Genomic DNA, 27944 nt, shown 5'->3' with positions numbered 1-27944 from the left:
AGGAGGTAAGGCAGCTGGTATTGATGGGATAAAGATAGAAATGTTAAAAGCAGGTGGGGATATAGTTTTGGAGTGGTTGGTGCTATTATTTAATAAATGTATGGAAGAGGGTAAGGTACCTAGGGATTGGCAGAGAGCATGCATAGTTCCTTTGTATAAAGGCAAAGAGGACAAAAGAGAGTGCAAAAATTATAGGGGGATAAGTCTGTTGAGTATACCTGGTAAAGTGTATGGTAGAGTTATTATTGAAAGAATTAAGAGTAAGATGGAGAATAGGATAGCAGATGAACAAGGAGGCTTTAGGAAAGGTAGGGGGTGTGTGGACCAGGTGTTTACAGTGAAACATATAAGTGAACAGTATTCAGATAAGGCTAAAGAGGTTTTTGTGGCATTTATGGATTTGGAAAAGGCGTATGACAGGGTGGATAGGGGGGCAATGTGGCAGATGTTGCAGGTGTATGGTATAGGAGGTAGGTTACTGAAAGCAGTGAAGAATTTTTACGAGGATAGTGAGGCTCAAGTCAGAGTATGTAGGAAAGAGGGAGATTATTTCCCAGTAAAAGTAGGCCTTAGACAAGGATGTGTGATGTCACCATGGTTGTTTAATATATTTATAGATGGGGTTGTAAGAGAAGTAAATGTGAGGGTCTTGGCAAGAGGCGTGGAGTTAAAAGATAAAGAATCACACAAAGTGGGAGTTGTCACAGTTGCTCTTTGCTGATGACACTGTGCTCTTGGGAGATTCTGAAGAGAAGTTGCAGTGGTTGGAGGATGAATTTGGTAGGGTATGTAAAAGAAGAAAATTAAAAGTGAATACAGGAAAGAGTAAGGTTATGAGGATAACAAAAAGATTAGGTGATGAAAGATTGGATATCAGATTGGAGGGAGAGAGTATGGAGGAGGTGAATGTATTCAGATATTTGGGAGTGGACGTGTCAGCGGATGGGTCTATGAAAGATGAGGTGAATCATAGAATTGATGAGGGGAAAAGGGTGAGCGGTGCACTTAAGCGTCTGTGGAGACAAAGAACTTTGTCCTTGGAGGCAAAGAGGGGAATGCATGAGAGTATAGTTTTACCAACGCTCTTATATGGGTGTGAAGCATGGGTGATGAATGTTGCAGCGAGGAGAAGGCTGGAGGCAGTGGAGATGTCATGTCTGAGGGCAATGTGTGGTGTGAACATAATGCAGAGAATTCGTAGTTTGGAAGTTAGGAGGAGGTGCGCGATTGCCAAAACTGTTGTCCAGAGGGCTGAGGAAGGGTTGTTGAGGTGGTTCGGACATGTAGAGAGAATGGAGCGAAACAGAATGACTTCAAGAGTGTATCAGTCTGTAGTGGAAGGAAGGCGGGGTAGGGGTCGGCCTAGGAAAGGTTGGAGGGAGGGGGTAAAGTAGGTTTTGTGTGCGAGAGGCTTGAATTTCCAGTGGGCATGCGTGAGCGTGTTTGATAGGAGTGAATGGAGACAAATGGTGTTTAATACTTGACGTGCTGTTGGAGTGTGAGCAAAGTAACATTTATGAAGGGATTCAGGGAAACCGGCAGGGTGAACTTGAGTCCTGGAGATGGGAAGTACAGTGCCTGCACTCTGAAGGATGGGTGTTAATGTTGCAGTTTAAAAACTGTAGAGTAAAGCACCCTTCTGGCAAGACAGTGATGGAATGAATGATGGTGAAAGATTTTCTTTTTCGGGCCACCCTGCCTTTGTGGGAATTGGCCAGTGCGTTAATAAATAATAATAAAAAATATATGCAATACAGAGAAGTGCGACGAGGATGACATACAACTCAGCAGTAAAAATACTAGCCAATTCTAACAAATGTCCTCGGACAACATTGTCAGGGAACACTGCTGCGAACCCCACACTATCAGAAGATTTGGAACCATCCGTATAAACAGCAACGGCATGAGCATGCGATCGGAAGTGATCAAGAAAAAGAGGGTGAGAAGCAGTCGAAACCTCCCAAGGGGGAAGGGAGAAGGCAGACGCTAAATGAACATGCAAGGAAGGTAAGTGGAGAGAAGACCGGATTGAGTGAAGACGAAAAAAAAAATGATCGGAGTAAAGCAGGGGCATTGAAGAAATAATGGGCTTTCACTAATGTCTGAGACCAACCTATACGTAGACGGAACACGAAGGTCATGAGAGTGGACAGAATAACGATGGCAATGAGCATCGAGATGATCAGCTAAGGAAGGGACATTCACCTCAACAGAGAGGCTTTTAACTGGGGATGAACGAAAGTTACCAAGGCATAAACATAGGCCTTGATGATGAATGGGATCTGAGAGAGAGAGTGAGAGGAGAAGCTGCGGAATAGACTTGGTCTCCATAATCCAGCTTGGGCAAGACTAGAATGGAATGCAAACGGAGAAGAGTTCGGTGATCTGCTCCCCATGAACGATGCGTGAGAATTTTCAGGAGATTCAGCCGACCATGGCAAGTTGCCTTCAAAGATGAAACGTGAGGTTTCCATGTCAATCGGTGATCAAAGAGAAGGCCAAGAAACTTAACCCTATCATAACCTGAAATACGTGAGCCATGTAAATACAATATAATATCTGGGATAAGGGGACGTCTAGTGAAGGTAATGAAACGGGATTTCGTACTAGAAAATTTAAAGCCAAGAAAAGCAGTCCAATTGGAAACTTGGTCAATCGCATTCTGAAGGGAGGCTGCTACCAAAATGGGAATTGACACAGTTACTTTTTGCTGATGATACTGTGCTTATGGGAGATTCTAAAGAAAAATTGCAAAGGTTAGTGGATGAGTTTGGGAATGTGTGTAAAGGTAGAGAATTGAAAGTGAACATAGAAAAGAGTAAGGTGATGAGGGTATCAAATGATTTAGATAAAGAAAAATTGGATATCAAATTGGGGAGGAGGAGCATGGAAGAAGTGAATGTTTTCAGATACTTGGGAGTTGACGTGTCGGCGGATGGATTTATGAAGGATGAGGTTAATCATAGAATTGATGAGGGAAAAAAGGTGAGTGGTGCGTTGAGGTATATTTGGAGTCAAAAAACGTTATCTATGGAGGCAAAGAAGGGAATGTATGAAAGTATAGTAGTACCAACACTCTTATATGGATGTGAAGCTTGGGTGGTAAATGCAGCAGCGAGGAGACGGTTGGAGGCAGTGGAGATGTCCTGTCTGAGGGCAATGTGTGGTGTAAATATTATGCAGAAAATTTGGAGTGTGGAAATTAGGAGAAGGTGTGGAGTTAATAACAGCATTAGTCAGAGGGCAGAAGAGGGGTTGTTGAGGTGGTTTGGTCATTTAGAGAGAATGGATCAAAGTAGAATGACATGGAAAGCATATAAATCTATAGGGGAAGGAAGGAGGGGTAGGGGCCATCCTTGAAAGGGTTGGAAAGAGGGGGTAAAGGAGGTTTTGTGGGCGAGGGGCTTGGACTTCCAGCAAGCGTGCATGAGCGTGTTAGATAGGAGTGAATGGAGACGAATGATACTTGGGACCTGACGATCTGTTGGAGTGTGAGCAGGGTAATATTTAGTGAAGGGATTCAGGGAAACCGGTTATTTTCATATAGTCGGACTTGAGTCCTGGAAATGGGAAGCACAATGCCTGCACTTTAAAGGAGGAGTTTGGGATATTGGCAGTTTGGAGGGATATGTTGTGTATCTTTATATGTATATGCTTCTAAACTGTTGTATTCTGAGCACCTCTGCAAAAACAGTGATTATGTGTGAGTGTGGTGAAAGTGTTGAATGATGATGAAAGCATTTTCTTTTTGGGGATTTTCTTTCTTTTTTGGGTCACCCTGCCTCGGTGGGAGATGGCCAACTTGTTGAAAAAAAAAAAAAAAATATATATATATATATATAATATATATATATTTTCAACACGTCAATTGTCTCCCACCAAGGCAGGGTGACCCAAAAACAAAACACTTTCACTGTTACTCACACACATCACTGTTTGCAGAGGCACTTAGATGCAACAGTTTAGATGTCACTCCAAACAGCCAATATTCCAAACCTCTCCTTAAAAGTGCAGACATTGTACTTCCCACCTTCAGAACTCAAGTTCAGCTAACTGGTTTCCCTGAATCACTTCATAAAATATTACCCTGCTCACTCTCCAACAGCTCGTCAGGTCCCAAAAAACATTACTCTCCATTCACACTCACCTAACATGCTCACACATACCTCTTTTACCCCCTCCCTCCATCCTTTCCTAGGATGACCCCTAACCCTCCTCCCATCCAGTACAGATTTATACACACTCCAAGCCATTCTATTTTGCTCCATCCTCTCTAAATGACCAAACAACCTCTCTTCAGCCCTCTGAATACTACTTTTAGTACTTCTCACCTCCTAATTTCCACACTACTAATTCTCTGCATAATATTTACGCCACACATTGCTCTTAGAAATGACGTCTTCACTGCCTCCTGCCTCCCCCTTGCTGCATCATTTACAACCCATGCTTCACACCCATATAAGAGTGTTGGTACCACTTTACTCTCATGCATTCTCTTCTCTGCCTCCATGGTTAACATTTTTTTGTCTCCACAGATACCTCAATGTGCCACTTACCTTTTTTCCGAGACATTACAATCATAATTATGGGAAGCATCTGGGGAATTAAATTTTTTTGATTACCCTACCTAAGTGAGATGCCAATGAAGTCAAAATAAGAAAGATGTAAAAGCAAGGTATGAGTCACTGGATATGCACCTGAATAAGTAAGGAGTGTAGAAGAGTGTTTTTACTGTTTTATGCATCTTGATTCTTATTTTTCACCTATTTCATGGTGGTGAACTGAAACGTTTTAGCAAATTTTATAAGCAATTATCATAATTTCTATATGAAAACCATAGTCCTTTGCAGTTACTTAAAAAAGTACAAAACTGAATTATACCCACTTGAATATGATTTGATTACTAATAATGTATAATCCATCACTCAGAATCTTTTGCATTGTAGATTCATGTATTATTATCATACAGCTTTTAATATTAAATTTAAATGTATACAGTATTGCACAATATATATTAGGTATACTTGAGCTATGCTTATGGGATGATCTGTCAAGAGATGCTTCAATTGGTTCCAAAACTTGTTTTGGACATTAGGCTCCAGCTTGTGACAGGTGTGGCATATTTAGTGATTACACTGTTTTATTTAATTTAAGTGCCTAGAACTCTTATCAGGTTTTTACTGCAGTATCATCACTAAGAGTGGCACATTGAATGGCTCTTAATCTATCCCTAGCTGGCTCAAAAGAAGACTGAAGAGCTAGAGTAGACTGATAAAATGCCGTGGCTTTCTCCAGATCACCCTGCAAAGCAAATAAAGTGTAAAATTAGGAAATATGCTTGTATAATTTGCTAAATTTCCATGTGCAAACCCTACATGACATACCAATAGCATGATAAAAATTATGCAATGTTAACTCTGTGAAGACTTTAACACATTTACTTTCCACACTTTAGCAAAATAACAATTTTCTATTACATAATTATTAATGAGACTTACAGCCTTTTTAAAACTTGCAATGAAAACACATACCTTTGCAGCATATATATTTGCCATTGTAAAATGGATGACGACAAACTTTGGTGAAATTTCCAATGCCATGTTTGCTACAACAAGAGCATTATTGTAAAGACCCGCTCTGCAAATACAAAAAATTTAAATTACAGTAATAGAATAGAAATGAAAGCATTATACAGATCTAGAAAAGACTGGCATGAAAAAAAAGTACAACTACATGATACAAACAGTAACCAAGGAATTAAGTGTTCTAAATTACAGTAAAAGAATAGTGTTAATTAAATCACAAAATGGGCGGAGCTCGAAGCCATGCTTGCTCACTTGCCATGGGTTTGAGCACCACCTAGTTTGCAATCTTGTTATTACAGTTTTGTGAGTAATGCAGCTGTTGTTTGTTTGCTCTGTTGTTGTTGCTTATTGTTTGAAAAACAATTGTGGTTTCCATAAAACAGCTATAAAATAAACAACAAAGTATCTATGGTAAGAGTAAACCGTATTCTTACATTTACCAAATCTTTTAACCTTAACTCTTTCAGTGACTGTCAGATAGAACTACATCACTGAGCTCATCTCACTCAGATAAGATAAGTGGTAAATTCTGGCCTAGATATGAGAGAAATGGTTTGAACAGTGAGTGTGCACAGTATAAAAAAAATTCCTGCCCCACACGATGCATGATGGGAGAAGCAAAACCTGACCATGCGTTCGGTTTAAAATAGCAACTTAGTTGTGTTCTACTATGGTTTTTATGGTTTTATTGGCCATTTCTTGGTATTATTTGAAAGAAAGGGATGATCTGCATTCACTTCAAGACTGGAAGTAGCTTGAAATTGGGCTCAAAATAGTGGAAATATTTGATTTCTGCCTAGGTGGTAGGTTGCTAGATAGCAACCACCTAGGGAGGTACTACCAAGGCCTGGTGGTTAAAGCTCTCGCTTCACATGGTGAGGGCCCAGGTTCAATTCCCGACGAGGGTAGAAACATTGGGTGTGTTTCCTTACACTGGTTGTCTATGTTCACCCATCAGTAAAATGGGTACCTGGGTGCTAGTCGATTAGTGTGGGTCGCATCCTGGGACAAAACTGACTTAATTTGCCCGAAATGCTCTGCATAACAAGCAGCTTTCTATATACAGTGGACCCTTGGTTATCGGCTGTAATCCGTTCCAGAAGGTCGGCCGAAAACCGAAATAATATTTCCCACAAGAATTAATAGAAATACAATTAATTCGTTCCAGACAAAAATATTCACACAAAAAATAATTTTTTTAACAATTATATAAATATTACATACCTTTATTGAAGACTAATGCTGGCTTCTGGAAGATAGGGAGGAGGAAAGAGGGAGGGCTTAGTGTTTGGAAGGGGAATCCCCCTTCAGGTACCAAGTCCTTATCTGGGGTTACTTCCCTTCATGGTCTTTTAATGCCACTAGGACCAGCTACACTTCCTGCATGGCTGTTACACTGTATGCCTGCTACACTCCCTGCATGCCTGTTACACTTTCTGTATGCTTGCTACTCTCTCTACATGCCTGCTACACTTCCTGCATTCCTGCTACACTTCCTGCATGCCTGCTACATTTCCTGCATGTCTGCTACACTTCCTGTATGCTTGCTACATTCTCTGCATGCCTGATATACTTCCTACATGCCTGCTATACTCCCTGCATGCTTGCTACACTTCCTGCATGCTTGCTACACTTCCTGCATGCCTGCTATACTTCCTGCATGCTTGCTACACTTCCTGTATGCCTGCTACACTTCCTGTATGCCTGCTACACTTCCTGCATGCCAGTTACACCTTCTGTATGCCTGCTACACTCCCTGCATGCCTGCTACACTCACTGCATGCCTGCTACACTCCCTGCATGCCTGCTACACTTCCTGTATGCTTGCTACACTCCCTGCATGCCTGCTACACTCCCTGCATGCCTGTTACACTCCCTGCATGCTTGCTACACTTCCTGCATGGCTGCTACACTTCCTGCATGCCTGTTACACTCCCTGCATGCTTGCTACACTTCCTGCATGTCTGCTACACTCCCTGCATGCCTGCTACACTTCACACTTAAATTCCATGGTGTTTTCTCACTTTCTTGATCACAGGAACATTCTTCGGAGCCATGGTTACTTATTTTACAGTTGCACTGCAAAAATAACACAAACTACAATGGGAAATATGCGAAATGTTTGGATGTATGAGCAGAAGCTTCCTCAGCCACCAAGAGACACAGCCAAACTGATGCGCAAGTGGCCCCAGCTGGCAGACGGACATGTCCCAAACGGCCGATCACTGAATTAACGGCTGATAACTGGGAGCTGAAAAATCGGCCGATCACCAAATTGGCCGATAACCGGGGGTCCACTGTAGTAGTATGTCATTGATGTCAGCTAGGCCTGTATACCTTGTACATGTATTTGTAAACATAAAGATATTATTATTATAAGTGAGTGTAAAATGAAAGCCTGTAATTGTTTCGCATGTTGATAGGATTGCCGGTGTCTTTTCTCTGTCTCATAAACATGCAAGATTTCAGGTACATCTTGCTACTTCTTACACTTAGGTCACACTACACATGCATGTACAAGCATATATATACACACCCATCTTCTTCTATTTTCTTACTAGTTCTTCTTCTTGCTTATTTCCTCTTATCTCCATGGGTAAGTGGAATAGAATTCTTCCCCCGTAAGCCATGCATATTGTAAAAGGTGACTAAAATGCCGGGAACAAGGAGCTAGTAACCCCTTCTCCTGTATACATTACTAAATTTAAAAAGAGAAACTTTTGTTTTTCTTTTTGGGCCACCCTGCTTCGGTGGGATAAAGCCAGTATGTTGAAAGCAAAAAGATTTGATTTTTGTTGATTTTCCTGAGGACAGTTAAGGATCCCCTATGTCCCCAGTCTGTTTTATCATTTTTTAATAGGTCTGATTCAATTATTGGGATATGATAAATCATGAGCAATTATTCCTGGTTATATTTTATTTTCCAGGAAATAGATAAAATCTATTTTTGTGTAATTTTTCTTTTAACACATCGGCCATTTCCCACCAAGGCAGGGTGACCCAAAAAAGAAGAAACACTTTTATCATCATTCACTCCAACAGTCTTACCAGAGGCATGGCAATACCACAGTTCAAAAACTGCAACATATCTTCACCCCTCCTTCATAGTGCAGGCACTGCACTTCCCACCTCCAGTGTGTGAGATTATGAACTCAAAATGGAAGACAAGTGTAATATGGAAGAGGCCTGGGGATGTGAATAATGAACAGAAAAAATGTTGTTTTAGAGCAAGGAATATCTACATTGTTTATATTGCACTTTAATTTGAAACTGGTATTTTTTAATTTTTTGTAAAATTGTGCATTTTGTAGGGTAGTTGTAATAGTTGAATGGGTGGGTTTCTTGTCCTCAATCAATATAACAGAAGGCATACTAGTCAAATACCTACGAATTTAGCAGTGAAATTGACTTAAGAAAGGACTCATAGTTGGCAAAATTGCTGATGCACCTGCGTAATTCTGTAAGTTTTCCATCAAATTTCATACTTTTGGTATGATAAGGAAGCAATGTGGCAGTTGCTGCATGCCTATGAAATATGGATTAGTTTGTTAAATGCAGTAAAGAGTTTTTTATCTACAGTGCTGCCTCTCCCCACACACGTACCAAAACACAAACACATACCATGAAAGATTATAATACATATACAGTGGAACCTTGGGTTATGAACGCCTCACCATGCGAATTTTTCAGGGTACGAACTGTTGTTCGGTCGATTTTTTGCTTCAGGATACGAAAGAAATTTCAGGATGCGAACGTTTCCCTCAAGGGAGGTTCCTTAAATAAATAAATAAAATATATATTTCTTTGCAAAGGTTACAATGTGTGTTTACGTATCATAATATGATTGGAGCAAAGAAAGCCACTATCATGCTGAGGCATTTCGGGCAGAAATGCCTACTTAAGTCTAGACAGGTGAAAAGTGTACTAGTAGTAGTTACCAATGTTCTGCTGATGGTGGTGCCAACTACTGGCAGCCTTTTGAAGTTTCTTCTTACTGTTATTATTACTATTATATTGTATTATTATTATTGTTATAATAATAATAATGATTATTATTATTAGCAGTAGTAGTAGTAGTAGTACGTACGTATGTGGTGAGGGGCTTTTGATCTAGGGAATTTGATCTGTGCTCCAGGTCTCTGAATTAATAATAATAATAATAATAATAATAATAATAATTATTATTATAATACTTCTGTACTAATAATAATGATAATCTTCTTTCAACAAACCGGCCGTATCCCACCAAGGCAGGGTGGCCCAAAAAGAAAAACAAAAGTTTCTCTTTTTAAATTTAGTAATTTATACGGGAGAAGGGGTTACTAGCCCCTTGCTCCTGGCATTTTAGTCGCCTCTTACAACACGCATGGCTTACGGAGGAAGAATTCTGTTCCACTTCCCCATGGAGATAAGAGGAAATAAACAAGAACAAGAACTAGAAAGAAAATAGAAGAGAACTCAGAGGGGTATGTATATAGTATATGCTTGTACATATATGTGTAGTGTGCCCTAAGTGTAAGTAGAAGTAGCAAGATGTACCTGAAATCTTGCATGTTTATGAGACAGAAAAAAGACACCAGCAATCCTACCATCATGTAAAACAATTACAGGCTTCTGTTTTACACTCACTTGGCAGGACGGTAGTACCTCCCTGGGCGATTGCTGTCTACCAACCTACTACCTAGAATAATGATAATACACATAATAATAATTACGTATAATATAATAATATATAATAATAATATGAAAGAGGGGAAGGTACCTAGGGATTGGCAGAGAGCATGTATAGTCCCTTTATATAAAGGGAAAGGGGACAAAAGAGATTGTAAAAATTATAGAGGAATAAGCTTACTGAGTATACCAGGAAAAGTGTACGGTAGGGTTATAATTGAAAGAATTAGAGGTAAGACAGAATGTAGGATTGCGGATGAGCAAGGAGGTTTCAGAGTGGGTAGGGGATGTGTAGATCAGGTGTTTACATTGAAGCATATATGTGAACAGTATTTAGATAAAGATAGGGAAGTTTTTATTGCATTTATGGATTTAGAAAAGGCATATGATAGAGTGGATAGAGGAGCAATGTGGCAGATGTTGCAAGTATATGGAATAGGTGGTAAGTTATTAAATGCTGTAAAGAGTTTTTATGAGGATAGTGAGGCTCAGGTTAGGGTGTGTAGAAGAAAGGGAGACTACTTCCCGGTAAAAGTAGGTCTTAGACAGGGATGTGTAATGTCACCATGGTTGTTTAATATATTTATAGATGGGGTTGTAAAGGAAGTAAATGCTAGGGTGTTTGGGAGAGGGGTGGGATTAAATTATGGGGAATCAAATTCAAAATGGGAATTGACACAGTTACTTTTTGCTGATGATACTGTGCTTATGGGAGATTCTAAAGAAAAATTGCAAAGGTTAGTGGATGAGTTTGGGAATGTGTGTAAAGGTAGAAAGTTGAAAGTGAACATAGAAAAGAGTAAGGTGATGAGGGTGTCAATTGATTTAGATAAAGAAAAATTGGATATCAAATTGGGGAGGAGTAGTATGGAAGAAGTGAATGTTTTCAGATACTTGGGAGTTGACGTGTCGGCGGATGGATTTATGAAGGATGAGGTTAATCATAGAATTGATGAGGGAAAAAAGGTGAGTGGTGCGTTGAGGTATATGTGGAGTCAAAAAACGTTATCTATGGAGGCAAAGAAGGGAATGTATGAAAGTATAGTAGTACCAACACTCTTATATGGGTGTGAAGCTTGGGTGGTAAATGCAGCAGCGAGGAGACGGTTGGAGGCAGTGGAGATGTCCTGTTTAAGGGCAATGTGTGGTGTAAATATTATGCAGAAAATTCGGAGTGTGGAAATTAGGAGAAGGTGTGGAGTTAATAAAAGTATTAGTCAGAGGGCAGAAGAGGGGTTGTTGAGGTGGTTTGGTCATTTAGAGAGAATGGATCGAAGTAGAATGACATGGAAAGCATATAAATCTATAGGGGAAGGAAGGCGGGGTAGGGGTCGTCCTCGAAAGGGTTGGATAGAGGGGGTAAAGGAGGTTTTGTGGGTAAGGGGCTTGGACTTCCAGCAAGCGTGCGTGAGCGTGTTAGATAGGAGTGAATGGAGACGAATGGTACTTGGGACCTGACGATCTGTTGGAGTGTGAGCAGGGTAATATTTAGTGAAGGGATTCAGGGAAACCGGTTATTTTCATATAGTCGGACTTGAGTCCTGGAAATGGGAAGTACAATGCCTGCACTTTAAAGGAGGGGTTTGGGATATTGGCAGTTTGGAGGGATATGTTGTGTATCTTTATATGTGTATGCTTCTAGACTGTTGTATTCTGAGCACCTCTGCAAAAACAGTGATAATGTGCGAGTGTGGTGAAAGTGTTGAATGATGATGAAAGTATTTTCTTTTTGGGGATTTTCTTTCTTTTTTGGGTCACCCTGCCTCGGTGGGAGACGGCCGACGTGTTGAAAAAAAAAAAAAAAAAAAATATATATAATATAATAATATGTAATAGTACAATAATAATTATAATAATAATAGTATACATGTATGTAGGTACTGTGTATAATTTAGTTTGACAACACCACCACCAGATAGCAGTGTCAATCAAAACAATGGTCACCAGTGCACATATGCTTATGGAGCTATCCTTGTGGTGCAAGGAATTCTCGTAATTTCCTTACGTTTTGTGCAGTTAATTCGCCAGATTTCTTTCTTCTGACCATGGGTCCTAACAAAGCAAATGCAATGGACAGTGCCGAGAAGAAAAAGATGATGATTTGCATGGAATTAAAGCAAAGACTAGGTATGAGGGTTGAGTTGAGTGCAAGCGAAGCCCCTCTACTATATGTACAATACAAAAGCAGAAAGAGTCTATAAAGGCTACAGCACCAGCAAAGGGCGTTACAGTAATTTCTAAGCAGTGGACCCTCTGTCAATGAAAAGATGGAAAAGCTGCTGTTGACATGGCTGACGGAGAAACAGCTCATAGGAGATACGTAGTGTAGTGAGATAAACATAAAAATTGTACATAGCAGTTTTTAAGATTATTATTATAATCAAGGGGGAAGCGCTAAACCCATAGGATTATACATCATCTGGGAGGGAAGGTATTCAGGCTTAATTTGGGGAACTGGAGCAAGGATCCAATTCCCTAAATCAAGAGCCCCTCATCATCATCAAGGAACCTTCCTTGAGGGGCAGTTCTTAAGAAAAGTGTGAACTCCTGACAGGATATGCCACTCTGCATTTCTTCTCCAAGGTATATAAATACCGTATGTACACCAGATCTAATTCAGTTAGCCTCACAAACTCCATTTTCTCTTATAACACCTCTGACATATTCATAGTGAGACTGCGCAACCACTCCCGACCACAATCCTCCTCCCTCCACCATCCATGTAATGACATATTTTATTCATTCTAGAGTATACATGTATATCAGGTTTCTATGTTATTTATATTGTTTATTATGTCATATTAGATGAATTGTGACAGATAAATAAGCCGTAGAGTTGATATTAGGGTTATTTTGTCATGCCTCCCGAGAGCAGGAATTCAGCTGGAACGAATTAATTGCATTTCAGTTAATTTAAACGAGGAAAATTGACCCAGCATATGAACAAATCAGGATACGAACAAGTCCACGGAACGGATTAAATTTGTAATGCGAGGATCCACTCTATGTATATACATTTGCACACTTACTGAGGTTTAAATACTTGATGCTGCATCCTTTATGCTTAATCACATCCCTCAGCCTTGTAGGAAGACTCTCACACAAATTCTTGAGGGTTTGGGGAGGTATATTATTCCAAGCCTCATGTAGAGCTGCCTCCAGCCGCGGGATGGAACTGATATCCTTGCCTAGTAAACTTCGTTTCACTATTGACCAGAGTTTATCAATAGGGTTTAGGTCTGGGGAATTGCCTGGCTAGTCATTAAAGAACCTCACTTCATAGTATTTAAGCCACTGAATTACAGATTTGGTAGTATGACACGGTGCACCGTCCTGCATAAAAATCATAGCCCCACACTTGTCAAACGCATCAGATAAATTGTCACACAATAACTCCAGGTAATTATACTAGTTCATATACTGGTTTTTGGGAAGCACAATGAGTTCACAAACACTCTGAGCAATGAAACACCCCCAAACCATGAGCGGGTATGGGTGTTTGGTGGTCCCACAGGTGTAGCGTGGGTCTAGCGGGTCACTACTTATGGGCCAGTACACATGTCCCCCATGATTAAAGGTGACGGTGAAGGTTGACTCATCACTTCAAAGTACTTCAGACTACTGTTGAGGATTCCAGTGAAGATATTTCTTTGCATAATCCAGCGTACATTTCTTCTGTGGCTTGGAGAGGATCGGTTTCTTAACCTGGCGGTTACTACTGTAGCCCAGTTCTGACACATGTCTGTTAACAGTTCTTACAGACACCTCTGAGAGAAGATGTGAGTTCTTTTCTTTCAATTCTCTAGCAGTTATCTTGGGTGTACTCTATAAAAGCTTCTTTAACACAGTTAAGGTATGAAGAGATGTCTTCTTCAAGGGGCCAGGACAAGGTTTGGCAGACAGTAACTCGACACCGTCACCAACCTTGAAACACTGCACCCAGTTCCTCGCTGAATGCTCATACACAAACATTCTCCACTATTTTTTTCATCTGGTGCATTTTTTTTTTTCAACAAATTGGCTGTCTCCCACCGAGGCAGGGTGACCCAAAAAGAAAGAAAATCCCCAAAAAGAAAATACTTTCATCATCATTCAACACTTTCACCACACTCGCACATAATCACTGTCTTTGCAGAGGTGCCCAGATACAAAAGTTTAGAAGCATATATAACATAGCCTGGTCACACACCGGGCCGCGGGTGCGTTGACCCCAGGAACTCTCTCCAGGTAAACTCCAGGTAGCCTTCCAAACTGCCAATAACTCAAACCCCTCCTTTAAAGTGCAGGCACTGTACTTCCCATTTCCAGTACTCAAGTCCGGCTATATAAAAATAACCGGTTTCCCTGAATCCCTTCACTAAATATTACCTTGCTCACACTCCAACAGCTTGTCAGGTCCCAAAACCCATTCGTCTCCATTCACTCCTATCCAACAAGCTCACACATGCTTGCTGGAAGTCCAAGCCCCTCACCCACAAAACCTCCTTTACTCACTCCCTCCCTCCAACCTTTTCGAGGACGGCCCCTACCATGCCTCCCTTCCCCTGCAGATTTATACACTCTCCATGTCATTCTACTTTGATCCATTCTCTCTAAATGACCAAACCACCTCAACAACCCCTCTTCAGCCCTGTGACTAATACTTTTATTAACTCCACACCTTCTCCTGATTTTCATACTCTGAATTCTCTGCATAATATTTACACCACACACTGCCCTTAGACAGGACGTCGCCACTTCCTCCTCACTGCAGCCTTTACATCCCAAGCTTCACACCCACATGAGAGTGTTGGTACCACTATACTTTCATACATTCCCTTCTTTGCCTCCATAGATAATGAGAGGCAGAAGAGGGGTTGTTGAGGTGGTTTGGTCATTTAGAGAGAATGGATCAAAGTAGAATGACATGGAAAGCATATATGTAAATCTATAGGGGAAGGAAGGCGGGGTGGGGGTCATCCTCGAAAGGGTTGGAGAAAGGGGGTAAAAGAGGTTTTGTGGGCGAGGGGCTTGGACTTCCAGCAAGCGTGCGTGAGCATGTTAGATAGGAGTGAATGGAGACGAATGATACTTGGGACCTGACGATCTGTTGGAGTGTGAGCAGGGTAATATTTAGTGAAGGGATTCAGGGAAACCGGTTATTTTCATATAGTCGGACTTGAGTCCTGGAAATGGGAAGTACAATGCCTGCACTTTAAAGGAGGGGTTTGGGATATTGGCAGTTTGGAGGGATATGTTGTGTATCTTTATACTTATATGCTTCTAAACTGTTGTATTCTGAGCACCTCTGCAAAAGCAGTGATAATGTGTGAGTGTGGTGAAAGTGTTGAATGATGATGAAAGTATTTTCTTTTTGGGGATTTTCTTTCTTTTTTGGGTCACCCTGCCTCGGTGGGAGACGGCCGACTTGTTGAAAAAAAAAAAAAAAATACCTCAATGCACCACTCACCTTTTTTCCTTCACCAATTCTATGGTTAACCTCATCCTTCATAAATCCATTCTCTGACATGTCAACTCCCAAATATCTGAAAACATTCACTTCTTCCATACCCCTCCTCTCCAATCTGATATCCAGTTTTTCTTTACCTAAATCATTTGATACCCTCATCACCTTACTCTTATCTATGTTCACTTTCAACTTTCTACGTTTACACGCACTCCCAAACTCGTCCACTAACCTTTGCAACTTTTTTTTGGAATCTCCCATAAGCACAGTATCATCAGCAAAAATTAACTGTCAATTCCCGTTTTGTATTTGATTCCCCATAATTGAATCCCACCTCTCTTCCCAACACCCTAGCATTTACTTCTTTTACAACTCCATCTATAAATATATTAAACAACCATGGTGACATTACACATCCCTGTCTAAGACCTACTTTTACCGAGTAGTAGTCTCCCTCTCTTCTATACACCCTAACCTGAGCCTCACTATCATCATAAAAACTCTTTACAGCATTTAGTAACTTACTACCTATTCCATATATGTACTTGCAACATCTGCCACATTGTTCCCCTATCCACTCTATCATATGCCTTTTCTAAATTCAATGAAAACTTCCCTACCTTTATCTAAATCTGTTCACATATATGCTTCAATGTAAACACTTGACCTACACATCCCCTACCCACTCTAAAACTTCCTTGCTCATCCGCAATCCTACATTCTGTCTTGTCTCTAATTCTTTCAATAATAACCCTACCATACACTTTTCCTGGTATACTCAGTAAACTTATTCCTCTATAATTTTTACAATCTCCTTTGTCCTCCTTCCCTTTATATAAAGGAATTATACATGCTTTCTGCCAATCCTTACATACCTTCCCCTTTTTCATACGTTTATTAAACGAAAATACCAACCACTCCAACACTATATCCCCCCCTGCTTTTAACATTTCTGTCATGATCCCGTCAGTTCCAGCTGCTTTACCCCCTTTCATTCTACGTAATGCCTCACACACCTCCCCCACACTCACATCCTGCTCTTCTTCACTCCTAAAAGATGGTATACCTCCCTGGCCAGTGCATGAAATTACTGCCTCCCTTTCTTTGTCAACATTTAAAAGTGCCTCAAAATATTCCTGCCATCTACCCAATACCTCCATCTCCCCAGCTACTAACTCCCCTACTTTGTTTTAACCCTTTCAGGGTCCACAGGCCCTCTCAGAGACTTGTTCTCAGGGTCTGCCAAATTTAAAAAAAAAAAAAAAATTTTTCTTATGAAAAGATAGTTTTTTTTTCTAAACATTATAGGCTACACAAATTTTTTTTACCATCAATACTTACCGAGATATGGAGGCATGAAGTTTACACAAAATGCCCGATATATGGTATCATCGCCGACTGCCGTCACCTGGTATTATTTGTTTTTGTTTTTTAGGTACTATTTTCTATTATTTTTAAATTTTTTTTCCAAGTAACTTTTATGGCCTGTGAGACCAATATTAGCACTATTTTATAATTTTTTTCTCTTTATTTACTGCACAATAACTCCACAAACACTGTTGTCCTTATATTGTTTATAGTTGTTGTTTACACACACAAATGATATCAAATGTTTATTACTATTTTTCTGGGTTTTACATACACATATACAGTCACAGAGAATGTTTCTAGAAGTTCTGTAGCCTGTGGAAGTCTTTGAAACATGGTGTCATGCAGAGTGGTGTTTTACACTCCTCACACATAAAACGAGTGTCCCTGCGTTGTTGTGGGCGTTTTTTTGTATGTGCACAGACGTAACGCCTCTTCTGAGCCTTTTTCTTGAAAGCAGTAGCAGGCAGTTGTATTAGGAAGTGATCACCATGCTTCAGACGAGAAGGTAGTTGTTGATAATTTAGTGGGCGGTCTATTGCAGGTGTTGTTCCTTGGTACTTGAATACTACTTGTCTGATGATAGACAAACAAAATTCGGCATATGATGGTTTGTTTCTGGTCCTCATCTTATACATATTATAAGCATTGAGAATGGAAATGTCCAGAAGATGGAAAAAGAGTTTTATGTACCACTTATAACTCTTGCGAACACAATCAGCAAACCCAATCTGCATGTCACATTTGTCCACTGAGTGCATTGTGAGAGTAATCAATCACAGCTGCAGGTTTTAGAATGGGTTCATTGCTCTCTCTATGCTGCCTGCCAGTGTCTGCCATTTCATTAGGGTGAACTGATGACAACAGAGTGACATCTCGTTTGTCATGCCACCGAAATGCCATGATGTCATTGGCAGCAAACGCCTGCACCTCACCTCTACGAGTGCCAGCGTCAAACCTGGGCATATGCTTACGATTTGCACGCACTGTGCCACACACATCTGTCGTGTTCACTCGCAAAAAATCACTGAGTGAGGGGCTTGTGTACCAGTTATCAGTATGTATATAATATATGCCCCTTACCAAGGTATGGTTCCATCATTGTTCTAACCACATCACCAGAGATGCCCAATAACTTCCTGGTATTTTGCAATGTATAACTTCCAGTGTACACAATAATATCCAATACAAGACCACTGTAACAGTCACAAAGCACAAACAACTTTATACCAAAGCGTTTCCTCTTGCTTGGTATGTACTGCTTGAAAGAGAGTCTTCCTTTGAACAGAATCAAAGACTCATCAATTACAAGCTTCCTGAAGGGATAAAAATACATACTGAATTTCTCTTTCAGATACACAAACACATTCCTAATCTTACATAACCTGTCATTTCTGTCAGGCCTGGTTTTGTCTGAGAAGTGAAGCATACATAATAGTAGCACAAATCGATTCACTCCCATTATATCACTGAAACCTGGGGTTGCAATCAGGCGATCTGTTGACCAGTATGATTTCAAACTGTGCTTATACACATGTGGCATAAGCATTATTGTGGCAAAGAAAAGATATATCTCAGCCATAGTTGTCTCCTTCCACCTGTGTAGCCGTGAGCTTGGTGAAAGTATTGTGTTTGCCATGGTGTACTCGTAGTATCTGTTGCTTTCCCTGACAATAATTTCCATCAGGGGTTCGTCAAAGAATAACTCGAAACATTCCAGTTCAGTGGCATTGTTCCCCAGTGTACAACATGGCCATATTCCACTTTGGCTTTCATCAAACTGGTGGGGATTTGGAACAAAATTGACAGCTTCCTGCCAATCCCAGGTGCGGTCTGCTGGTGGGTACTGGATAATGACAGGTGGTTGTGGTTGTTGTGGTTGTGGAGGCTGGTGTGGTGGGTGGGTGGGGGATGGTGGGCTTTGTTTTAGATCAGCTGAGGCAGCGGCATGGGTGGCAGCATGGCTCACTGCTGGTGCCTCACGGCCGGCACCACCACCATGCACATTTTCCATCCCAAATGCAACACTATCATCGTCATTTTCACTGTCTGTTCCTGTTGTACAGCCATGGGATGTACTCCGAGATGTACTCCTTTCCCTTGGAATAGCATATGGCACACTACCAGAGTGCATATATCGTCGTATATACTGACGCTTCACTGGAGAATATTTCACTTCACTTTCACTATTGGAACCGGTTTCAAGAGCTTGTAGTTCATAATCACTATCATCTCCAATGCTCACATCTGAGTCCGGTATTTGGGAAAATAGGAGTTTCCTCTTTGATTCTGGTACAACTGAACGTGAACAAGACGACCCAGCAGCAGAGGTGGAAGGCTGAGGGTTGTCTGGGTTTTCCTCACTATTACCGATATTATGGTCATTAGTTTCAGTCAAAACCTCACCAAAACCTTGAAACTCATCTTCACAGGCACTTCCATCTGTATTAGAACTGTCACTGGGGAACAAAAGTGTCCCAATTCGCCGAGGAGTGAGGAGTTTCTTACTGCGAGGCATGGTGAACAAGGTCTACTAACATGGCGTTCCCACAATGCGCCACTGGGTCCCAGATTTTTTTCTACCGCGCACACCAACCACACACACCCATTCTCTCAAACCTAGGCCTACCAGCCTTTTCCCGCGAGATTTGAAGGCGCCAGAATTTATGCGTACTAGTACTAGTACTAGTACGAAGAGAGAGGTGAAGGTTTATAAACTAAAAGAGGAGGCAGTTAGGGTAAGATATAAACAGCTATTGGAGGATAGATGGGCTAATGAGAGCATAGGCAATGGGGTCGAAGAGGTATGGGGTAGGTTTAAAAATGTAGTGTTAGAGTGTTCAGCAGAAGTTTGTGGTTACAGGAAAGTGGGTGCGGGAGGGAAGAGGAGCGATTGGTGGAATGATGATGTACAGAGAGTAGTAAGGGAGAAAAAGTTAGCATATTAGAAGTTTTTACAAAGTAGAAGTGATGCAAGGAGGGAAGAGTATATGGAGAAAAAGAGAGAGGTTAAGAGAGTGGTGAAGCAATGTAAAAAGAGAGCAAATGAGAGCATGGGTGAGATGTTATCAACAAATTTTGTTGAAAATAAGAAAAAGTTTTGGAGTGAGATTAACAAGTTAAGAAAGCCTAGAGAACAAATGGATTTGTCAGTTAAAAATAGGAGAGGAGAGTTATTAAATGGAGAGTTAGAGGTATTGGGAAGATGGAGGGAATATTTTGAGGAATTGTTAAATGTTGATGAAGATAGGGAAGCTGTGATTTCGTGTATAGGACAAGGAGGAATAACATCTTGTAGGAGTGAGGAAGAGCCAGTCGTGAGTGTGGGAGAAGTTCGTGAGGCAGTAGGTAAAATGAAAGGGGGTAAGGCAGCCGGGATTGATGGGATAAAGATAGAAATGTTAAAAGCAGGTGGGGATATAGTTTTGGAGTGGTTGGTGCAATTATTTAATAAATGTATGGAAGAGGGTAAGGTACCTAGGGATTGGCAGAGAGCATGCATAGTTCCTTTGTATAAAGGCAAAGGGGATAAAAGAGAGTGCAAAAATTATAGGGGGATAAGTCTGCTGAGTATACCTGGTAAAGTGTATGGTAGAGTTATTATTGAAAGAATTAAGAGTAAGACGGAGAATAGGATAGCAGATGAACAAGGAGGCTTTAGGAAAGGTAGGGGGTGTGTGGACCAGGTGTTTACAGTGAAACATATAAGTGAACAGTATTTAGATAAGGCTAAAGAGGTCTTTGTGGCATTTATGGATTTGGAAAAGGCGTATGACAGGGTGGATAGGGGGGCAATGTGGCAGATGTTGCAAGTGTATGGTGTAGGAGGTAGGTTACTGAAAGCAGTGAAGAGTTTTTACAAGGATAGTGAGGCTCAAGTTAGAGTATGTAGGAAAGAGGGAAATTATTTCCCAGTAAAAGTAGGCCTTAGACAAGGATGTGTGATGTCACCGTGGTTGTTTAATATATTTATAGATAGGGTTGTAAGAGAAGTAAATGCGAGGGTCTTGGCAAGAGGCGTGGAGTTAAAAGATAAAGAATCACACACAAAGTGGGAGTTGTCACAGCTGCTCTTTGCTGATGACACTGTACTCTTGGGAGATTCTGAAGAGAAGTTGCAGAGATTGGTGGATGAATTTGGTAAGGTGTGCAAAAGAAGAAAATTAAAGGTGAATACAGGAAAGAGTAAGGTTATGAGGATAACAAAAAGATTAGGTGATGAAAGATTGAATATCAGATTGGAGGGAGAGAGTATGGAGGAGGTGAATGTATTCAGATATTTGGGAGTGGACGTGCCAGCGGATGGGTCTATGAAAGATGAGGTGAATCATAGAATTGATGAGGGGAAAAGAGTGAGTGGTGCACTTAGGAGTCTGTGGAGACAAAGAACTTTGTCCTTGGAGGCAAAGAGGGGAATGTATGAGAGTATAGTTTTACCAACGCTCTTATATGGGTGTGAAGCATGGGTGATGAATGTTGCAGCGAGGAGAAGGCTGGAGGCAGTGGAGATGTCATGTCTGAGGGCAATGTGTGGTGTGAATATAATGCAGAGAATTCGTAGTTTGGAAGTTAGGAGGAGGTGCGGGATTACCAAAACTGTTGTCCAGAGGGCTGAGGAAGGGTTGTTGAGGTGGTTCGGACATGTAGAGAGAATGGAGCGAAACAGAATGACTTCAAGAGTGTATCAGTCTGTAGTGGAAGGAAGGCGGGGTAGGGGTTGGCCTAGGAAAGGTTGGAGAGAGGGGGTAAAGGAGGTTTTGTGTGCGAGGGGCTTGGACTTCCAGCAGGCATGCGTGAGCGTGTTTGATAGGAGTGAATGGAGACAAATGGTTTTTAATACTTGACGTGCTGTTGGAGTGTGAGCAAAGTAACATTTATGAAGGGGTTCAGGGAAACAGGCAGGCCGGACTTGAGTCTTGGAGATGGGAAGTACAGTGCCTGCACTCTGAAGGAGGGGTGTTAATGTTGCAGTTTAAAAACTGTAGTGTAAAGCACCCTTCTGGCAAGACAGTGATGGAGTGAATGATGGTGAAAGTTTTTCTTTTTCGGGCCACCCTGCCTTGGTGGGAATCGGCCAGTGTGACAATAAAAATAAAAAAAAAAAATAGTACGTCATGGACACTGGCGCATAAGCCATACTAGTATGTCGGAAACCCTGAAAGGGTTAACTGACAAATCCATTCGTTCCCTAGGCTTTCTTAACTTGTTTATCTCACTCCAAATTTTTTTCTTATTTTCATCAAAATTTCTAGACAGTACCTCTCCCACCCTATCATCTGCTCTCCTTTTACACTCTCTCAACACTATCTTCAACTTTCTTTTACTCTCCATATACTCTGCTCTTCTTATAACACTTCTGCTTTTTAAAAACCTCTCATAAGCTACCTTTTTCTCTTTTATCACACCCTTTACTTCATCATTCTACCCATCACTCCTCTTTCCTCCTGCACCCACCCTCCTATAGCCACAAACTTCTGCCCCACATTCTAATACTGGATTTTTAAAACTATTCCAACCCTCTTCAACCCCCCCCAGTATTCATACTTGCACTAGCCCACCTTTCTGCCAATAGTTGCTGAAAAAAAAAAAAATTGACCTAGTGGAGGTCAATCCTCTGTCTGCTCCTCATAAGATGAACATACTATTCTTGCAACCAGCCACACTGAGGGAATCAATAACTTACCTGTGTAAAATGTTAGCAAGAGATATAAGAGGAATATCTTTCATGTGTCTTGGAGCATGGTGCAATGTGTGTCTCAAGCAGTCTACTGCATGCTCACCGCTGCCCACTACACGCCAATACAAAGCTGCTGCTGTTGCAACTACCCAAGACGTTTCATTCTGAAAAGAGGGGGTAAATTACATTTAATGTTGCAGTAGAATCTTTCCTCCATAAGCCATGCATGTCATACGAGGCAACTAAAAGGCTGGGAGCAAGGGGCTAGCAACCCCTTCTCCTGCTTAATATTAATAAGTGTAACAAGAAAAACTTTTTCTTCTTTTACAGGTCACCCTGCCTTGGTGGGAGACATCTGGTGTGTTGAGGAAAAAATCATATTGAGAGTAGGTTATATTCCTGAAAACCTTCATTATATATGTAATATGTGGATTAAAAAACAAATGGGAAAAAACTGGGTTTTGAACCTGACACCTCAAAAAAAGTTGAATGAATTTTATTTTTATTTTTTAAATCGTCAAACATAATAAAAGTTTTTCATATCTTGCACTGTAGTTGTCATTGCTTCTTGATCTGGAAATTTGTAGTAGTACAGTGGGCCCTCGTTTTTCGTAATTAATCTTTTCCAGAGAGTGTGACTAATGGCGAAATTGAAGATTTGTGAAACCATTTTCCCCATAAGAAATAATGTAAATCCAATTAATCTGTTTCAGACCAGAAGTATTAACAAAAAAATATTTTTTTTTACATGAAATATAGATTTACATGCACAAAAAACATCAAGACATGAAGAATAAAACAATAATAACATCACACTTGCCTTTACTGAAGACTCTTGTTGGTGTATGAATAAAATATGTCATTATGTATGTTAGGAATTGTGGCAGCGGCAGGGGAGTGTGTTTGGAGGAAGGACAAGATAGTCCTTCAATACGACACTAATATCAACTCTATGGCTTATTTATCTATCACAATTCATCTAATATGACACAAACAATATTAATAACATAGAAAAATGACATATACTCTAGAATGAATAAAAACTGTCATTACGTATGTCACGAGTGGAGGTGTGTTTTGTTGTTGGGTGTATAAGGGCCACTGAGAGCATAAGCCATACATAGTTGTGGTGAAGGCCAGCAGTGGCGGTGGTGTTCTCAGTAGTCTTATATTGGAGGAATTAGGTTCATGCTGTCCTTTTTCAATCGATTAATTACTTAACTTACTTGCTGCACTGTTAATGTTATACTTTATCGCTGGCTGGCGCTATAGCCTTTATCGACTCGTGCTACTTTAGTAGAGTATATATCATAGAATCACTGAATAAGGTACATTCTCCCCTCTCTCTTCCTCTTCCACTTCGGTACTTTACTAAAAGTTCTTTCTTGAATTCTATCATGTTTCTCGCCTTCTTTACCATAGGCCTGGCACTAGGAGCTTTCTTAGGGGCCATGGTGGTTTATTCAGCAGTTTTTTTTTTTTATTATTAACACATCGGCCGATTCCCACAAAGGCAGGGTGGCCCAAAAAAGAAAAACTTTCATCATCATTCACCCCATCACTGTCTTGCCAGAGGGGTGCTTTACACTAGTTATAAAACTGTAACATTAACACCCCTCCTTCAGAGTGCAGACACTGTACTTCCCATCTCCAGGACTCAAGTCCGGCCTGCCGGTTTCCATGAATCCCTTCATAAATGTTACTTTGCTCACACTCCAACAGCATGTCAAGTATTACCCTTTTGACTGTCGCAAGCCCCTTTCTGAAACTGTCATTCTATGTCGCAAAAGTTTTGGAAAAAAAAAAAAAATTCTAATGAAATGATTGAGAATCTTTTCCCGATGGCAATGACACCAAAGGTATGAAATTTGGTCGAAAACTCACGGAATTATGCTCCCGTGAAGTTAGCGGTCTCAGCGACATATACGCATCGGCATTTTCGCCGACTTTGAGCCCTGTTTTTGGCCAATTCCGTTGTTCCAGTTGACCAAATTCATAGCTATTTCTTTAGAACTCCATTTTTTCTATCAGTTGAGTACAAGAAACCGCCTATTTACCGATTTGAACTACCCAATAAAGTGGTCAGAAATTGGCAATTTGGCCAATTTCACACAAATTAAAAAAGATGCCAATTTCAAAATAAGGTCCAGAATACACAATGTAGACATTCTTGGCACTAAAATAACATATCCCCTGTTCATTAGTCATGTCTCTAGGCCCCTCTTATATTACTATTGCTTTCTATTTTGATTTTTTATTCATACAAAAAAAAATACAAAATTTACTGTTATGCAGACTAATGCATTATTGTAAAAATGGTATAAATAATATCAGTGCACTAGTGAAAGAATATCAGACTCCACACTTGATGTGTATTGGACATGTGGTGTAATTTGCTTACTCCTGAAATTTGGTAAAAATCAAACATTTCTGCTACTTTGAGTCAATTTCAGGGTCATTTTCATCGTGAAAGTAATGAAAATCATCTCTATTTCTGTAATATGTTTTCCATTTTATCACCTGAGACCATGAAAACGAGAATACAACAATAAATACTATATGAAAATACACTCCAAAGTCGGCGTTTTATTCCAAAAAAAAAAGGTCATTTTTTTTTCTCATTATGCACTGCGTGCTGCAGGATTTTTTTTATGTGGTGCACACTGACCACACAGACCCATTTTCTCACATGTGGGCCTACCAGCTTTCTCCTGCTTGATTTGAAGCCGCTAGAATTTACGTATATAAATACGTCAGAAACAGTGGCGCGTAAGACGTATATATACGACGTAAACAGTCAAAGGGTTAAAACCATTTGTCTCCATTCACTCATAACAAATACGCTCATGCATGCTTGCTGCTAAGTCCAAGCCCCTCGCACATAAAACCTCCTTTTAGCCCCTCCCTCCAACCTTTCATAGGCTGACCCCCTATCCCCGCCTTCCTTCCACCACAGATTTATACACTCTCGAAGTCATTCCGTTTTGTTCCATTCTCTCTACATGTCCAAACCACCTCAACAATCCCTCCTCTGCCCTCTGGATAATAGTTTTGGTAATCCCACATCTTCTCCTAATTTCCAAACTACAAATTCTCTGCATTATATTCACACCACACATTGCCCTCAGACATGACATCACTGCCTCCAGCCTTCTCCTCATTGCAACCTTCATCACCCAAGCTTCACACCCATATAAGAGTGTTGGTATAACTATACCCTCATACACTCCCCTCTTTGCTTCCACAGACAAAGTTCTTTGTCTCCACAGACTCCTAAGTGCACCACTCACCCTTTACCCCTCATCAATTCTATGATTCACCTCATCCTTCATAGACCCATCTGATGACACGTCCATTCCTACATATACATTCACCTCCTCCATACTCTCTACCTCCAATCTGATATCCAATCTTTTGTCACCTAATCTTTTTATAATCATCATCTTACTCTTTCCTATATTCACTTTTAATTTTCTTCTTTTACATACCCTATCAAATTCATCCACCAACCCAACTTTTCTTCAGAATCTCAAAGCACAGTGTCATCAGCAGAGAGCAACTCTGACAACTCCCACTTTGTTTGATTCTTTATCTTTTAACTCCACACCTCTTGCCAAGACCCTCGCATTCACTTCTCTTACAACCTCATCTATAAATATATTGAACAATAATGGTGACATCACACATCCTTGTCTAATGCCTACTTTCATAGGGAAATAATCTCCCTCTCTCCTACATACTCTAACCTGAGCCTCACTACCCTCAAAAAAACTGCAACATCTGCCCCATTGCCCCGCTATCCACCCTGTCATATGCCTTTTCCAAATCCATAAATGCCACAAAAATCTCTTTAGCCTTATCTAAATTCTGTTCACCTATGTGTTTCACTGTAAACACTTGGTCTACACACCCTCTACCTTTCCTAAAGCCTCCTTGCTCATCTGCTATCCTACTCTCTGTCATACTCTTAATTCTTTCAATAATAACTCTACCATACACTTTACCAAGTATACTCAACAGACTTATTCCCCTATAATTTTTGCACTCTCTTTTATCCCCTTTGCCTTTATACAAAGGAACTATGCATGCTCTCTACCAATCCCTAGGTGCCTTACCCTCTCCCATACATTTATTAAATAATAGCATCAACCACTCCAAAACTAGTACGCTCCAGTACGCTGAGGTCAGTGGTCACCTGCGGTCATACCTGTCCTAAGCTCTGGGAGTTAGCGTGGGGTGTTACCAAGCACCATGGCTTGTTGTAGTGTTTTAGAAGCTCAGGTTAAAGTGTTGAAGAAGGAGGTTCTACTTCTGCAGGAGGAAAATAGGAGGCTGAAGCTTTGCCTAGATGAGTTTGGGAGTGAGTGTAAGAAGGATTTAGCTGGTAAGGAGGAAATGGTCACTAGCAGTGATAGTGGCAGCCGATTTAAGTGGCAAGTGGTTCACAGTTCAGGAAGAAGGAAGATAAGGAGAGTTAACAGAGAAGATGTGAAGGTAGGAGATCGATTCTCTGTTCTCCTGGACGAGTGCACTTCATTGGTTAGTGAGTTTGAAGGTACCACTGATTCTCCTGCTAATCAAGGTAAGAATATTTTAATAGTAGGAGATTCTCAGGTAAGATATATGGACCGTGCTTTTTGTAACAGAGACAGAAAGGTCAGACAGAGGGTGTGCCTTCCTGGAGCTGGTGTTGGTGACATAGTCAGCAGGTTGGATAATATTATGTCACATAATGGGAACAAGCCCATTATCTGTCTTAGTGCTGGGGGTAATGACATTGGGAAGGGCAGGAGACAGGAGCTGCTGGATAGGTACAGGTCAGCCATAGAAGTAGTTAGGTCTAAGGGGGAGATCCCAGTCATATGTAGCATCTTGCCTAGAAAGGGAGTGGGCAATGAATGGATGTCTAGGGCAATTGGTATAAATTGCTGGCTAGACAGGTACTGCAAGGAACTTGCAATCCCATTCATTGATAACTGGGACCTATTCTTTGGCAAACGTGATATGTATGCAAGGGATGGAGTTCATCTCTCTGGTGACGGAGTGGTTGCATTAGCCAATTCGATTAAGAGGGTAACTGATGACTTGTCTAAGAATTTAAACTGATAGATTATAGAGGTATGGGTGTTTGTGGGAAACAATCAGGCTGCAGTATTAGGGTTAAAAACAGCAGTTATTACCGGGATACCTCAGGGAT

At 40.7% G+C, this 27944-nt stretch overlaps 1 protein-coding gene across 4 annotated transcripts in view; it reads right to left on the bottom strand.

Moving 5' to 3' along the window:
- Positions 1–3868: 3868 nt before the first annotated feature.
- The window catches only part of LOC128686610 (tetratricopeptide repeat protein 17), a 212291-nt gene continuing 188215 nt past the window's right edge, over positions 3869–27944 (bottom strand). For all 4 annotated transcript variants that reach the window (XM_053773558.2, XM_053773555.2, XM_070084264.1 and 1 more), the window contains exons 18-20: positions 22754–22911; positions 5532–5637; positions 3869–5301 (exon numbers count right to left, since the gene is read on the bottom strand). In XM_053773558.2, the coding sequence (XP_053629533.2) occupies positions 5170–5301; positions 5532–5637; positions 22754–22911 (396 nt within the window). In that variant the 3' untranslated portion in view covers positions 3869–5169. The remainder of the gene's footprint in view (positions 5302–5531; positions 5638–22753; positions 22912–27944) is intronic.

The sequence above is a fragment of the Cherax quadricarinatus genome, chromosome 12 (assembly GCF_038502225.1).
Source record: "Cherax quadricarinatus isolate ZL_2023a chromosome 12, ASM3850222v1, whole genome shotgun sequence".
Taxonomy (NCBI): Eukaryota; Metazoa; Arthropoda; class Malacostraca; order Decapoda; family Parastacidae; genus Cherax; species Cherax quadricarinatus.
Note: the sequence above shows the minus strand (reverse complement) of the source record. Positions and strands in the feature narration are given on the sequence as shown.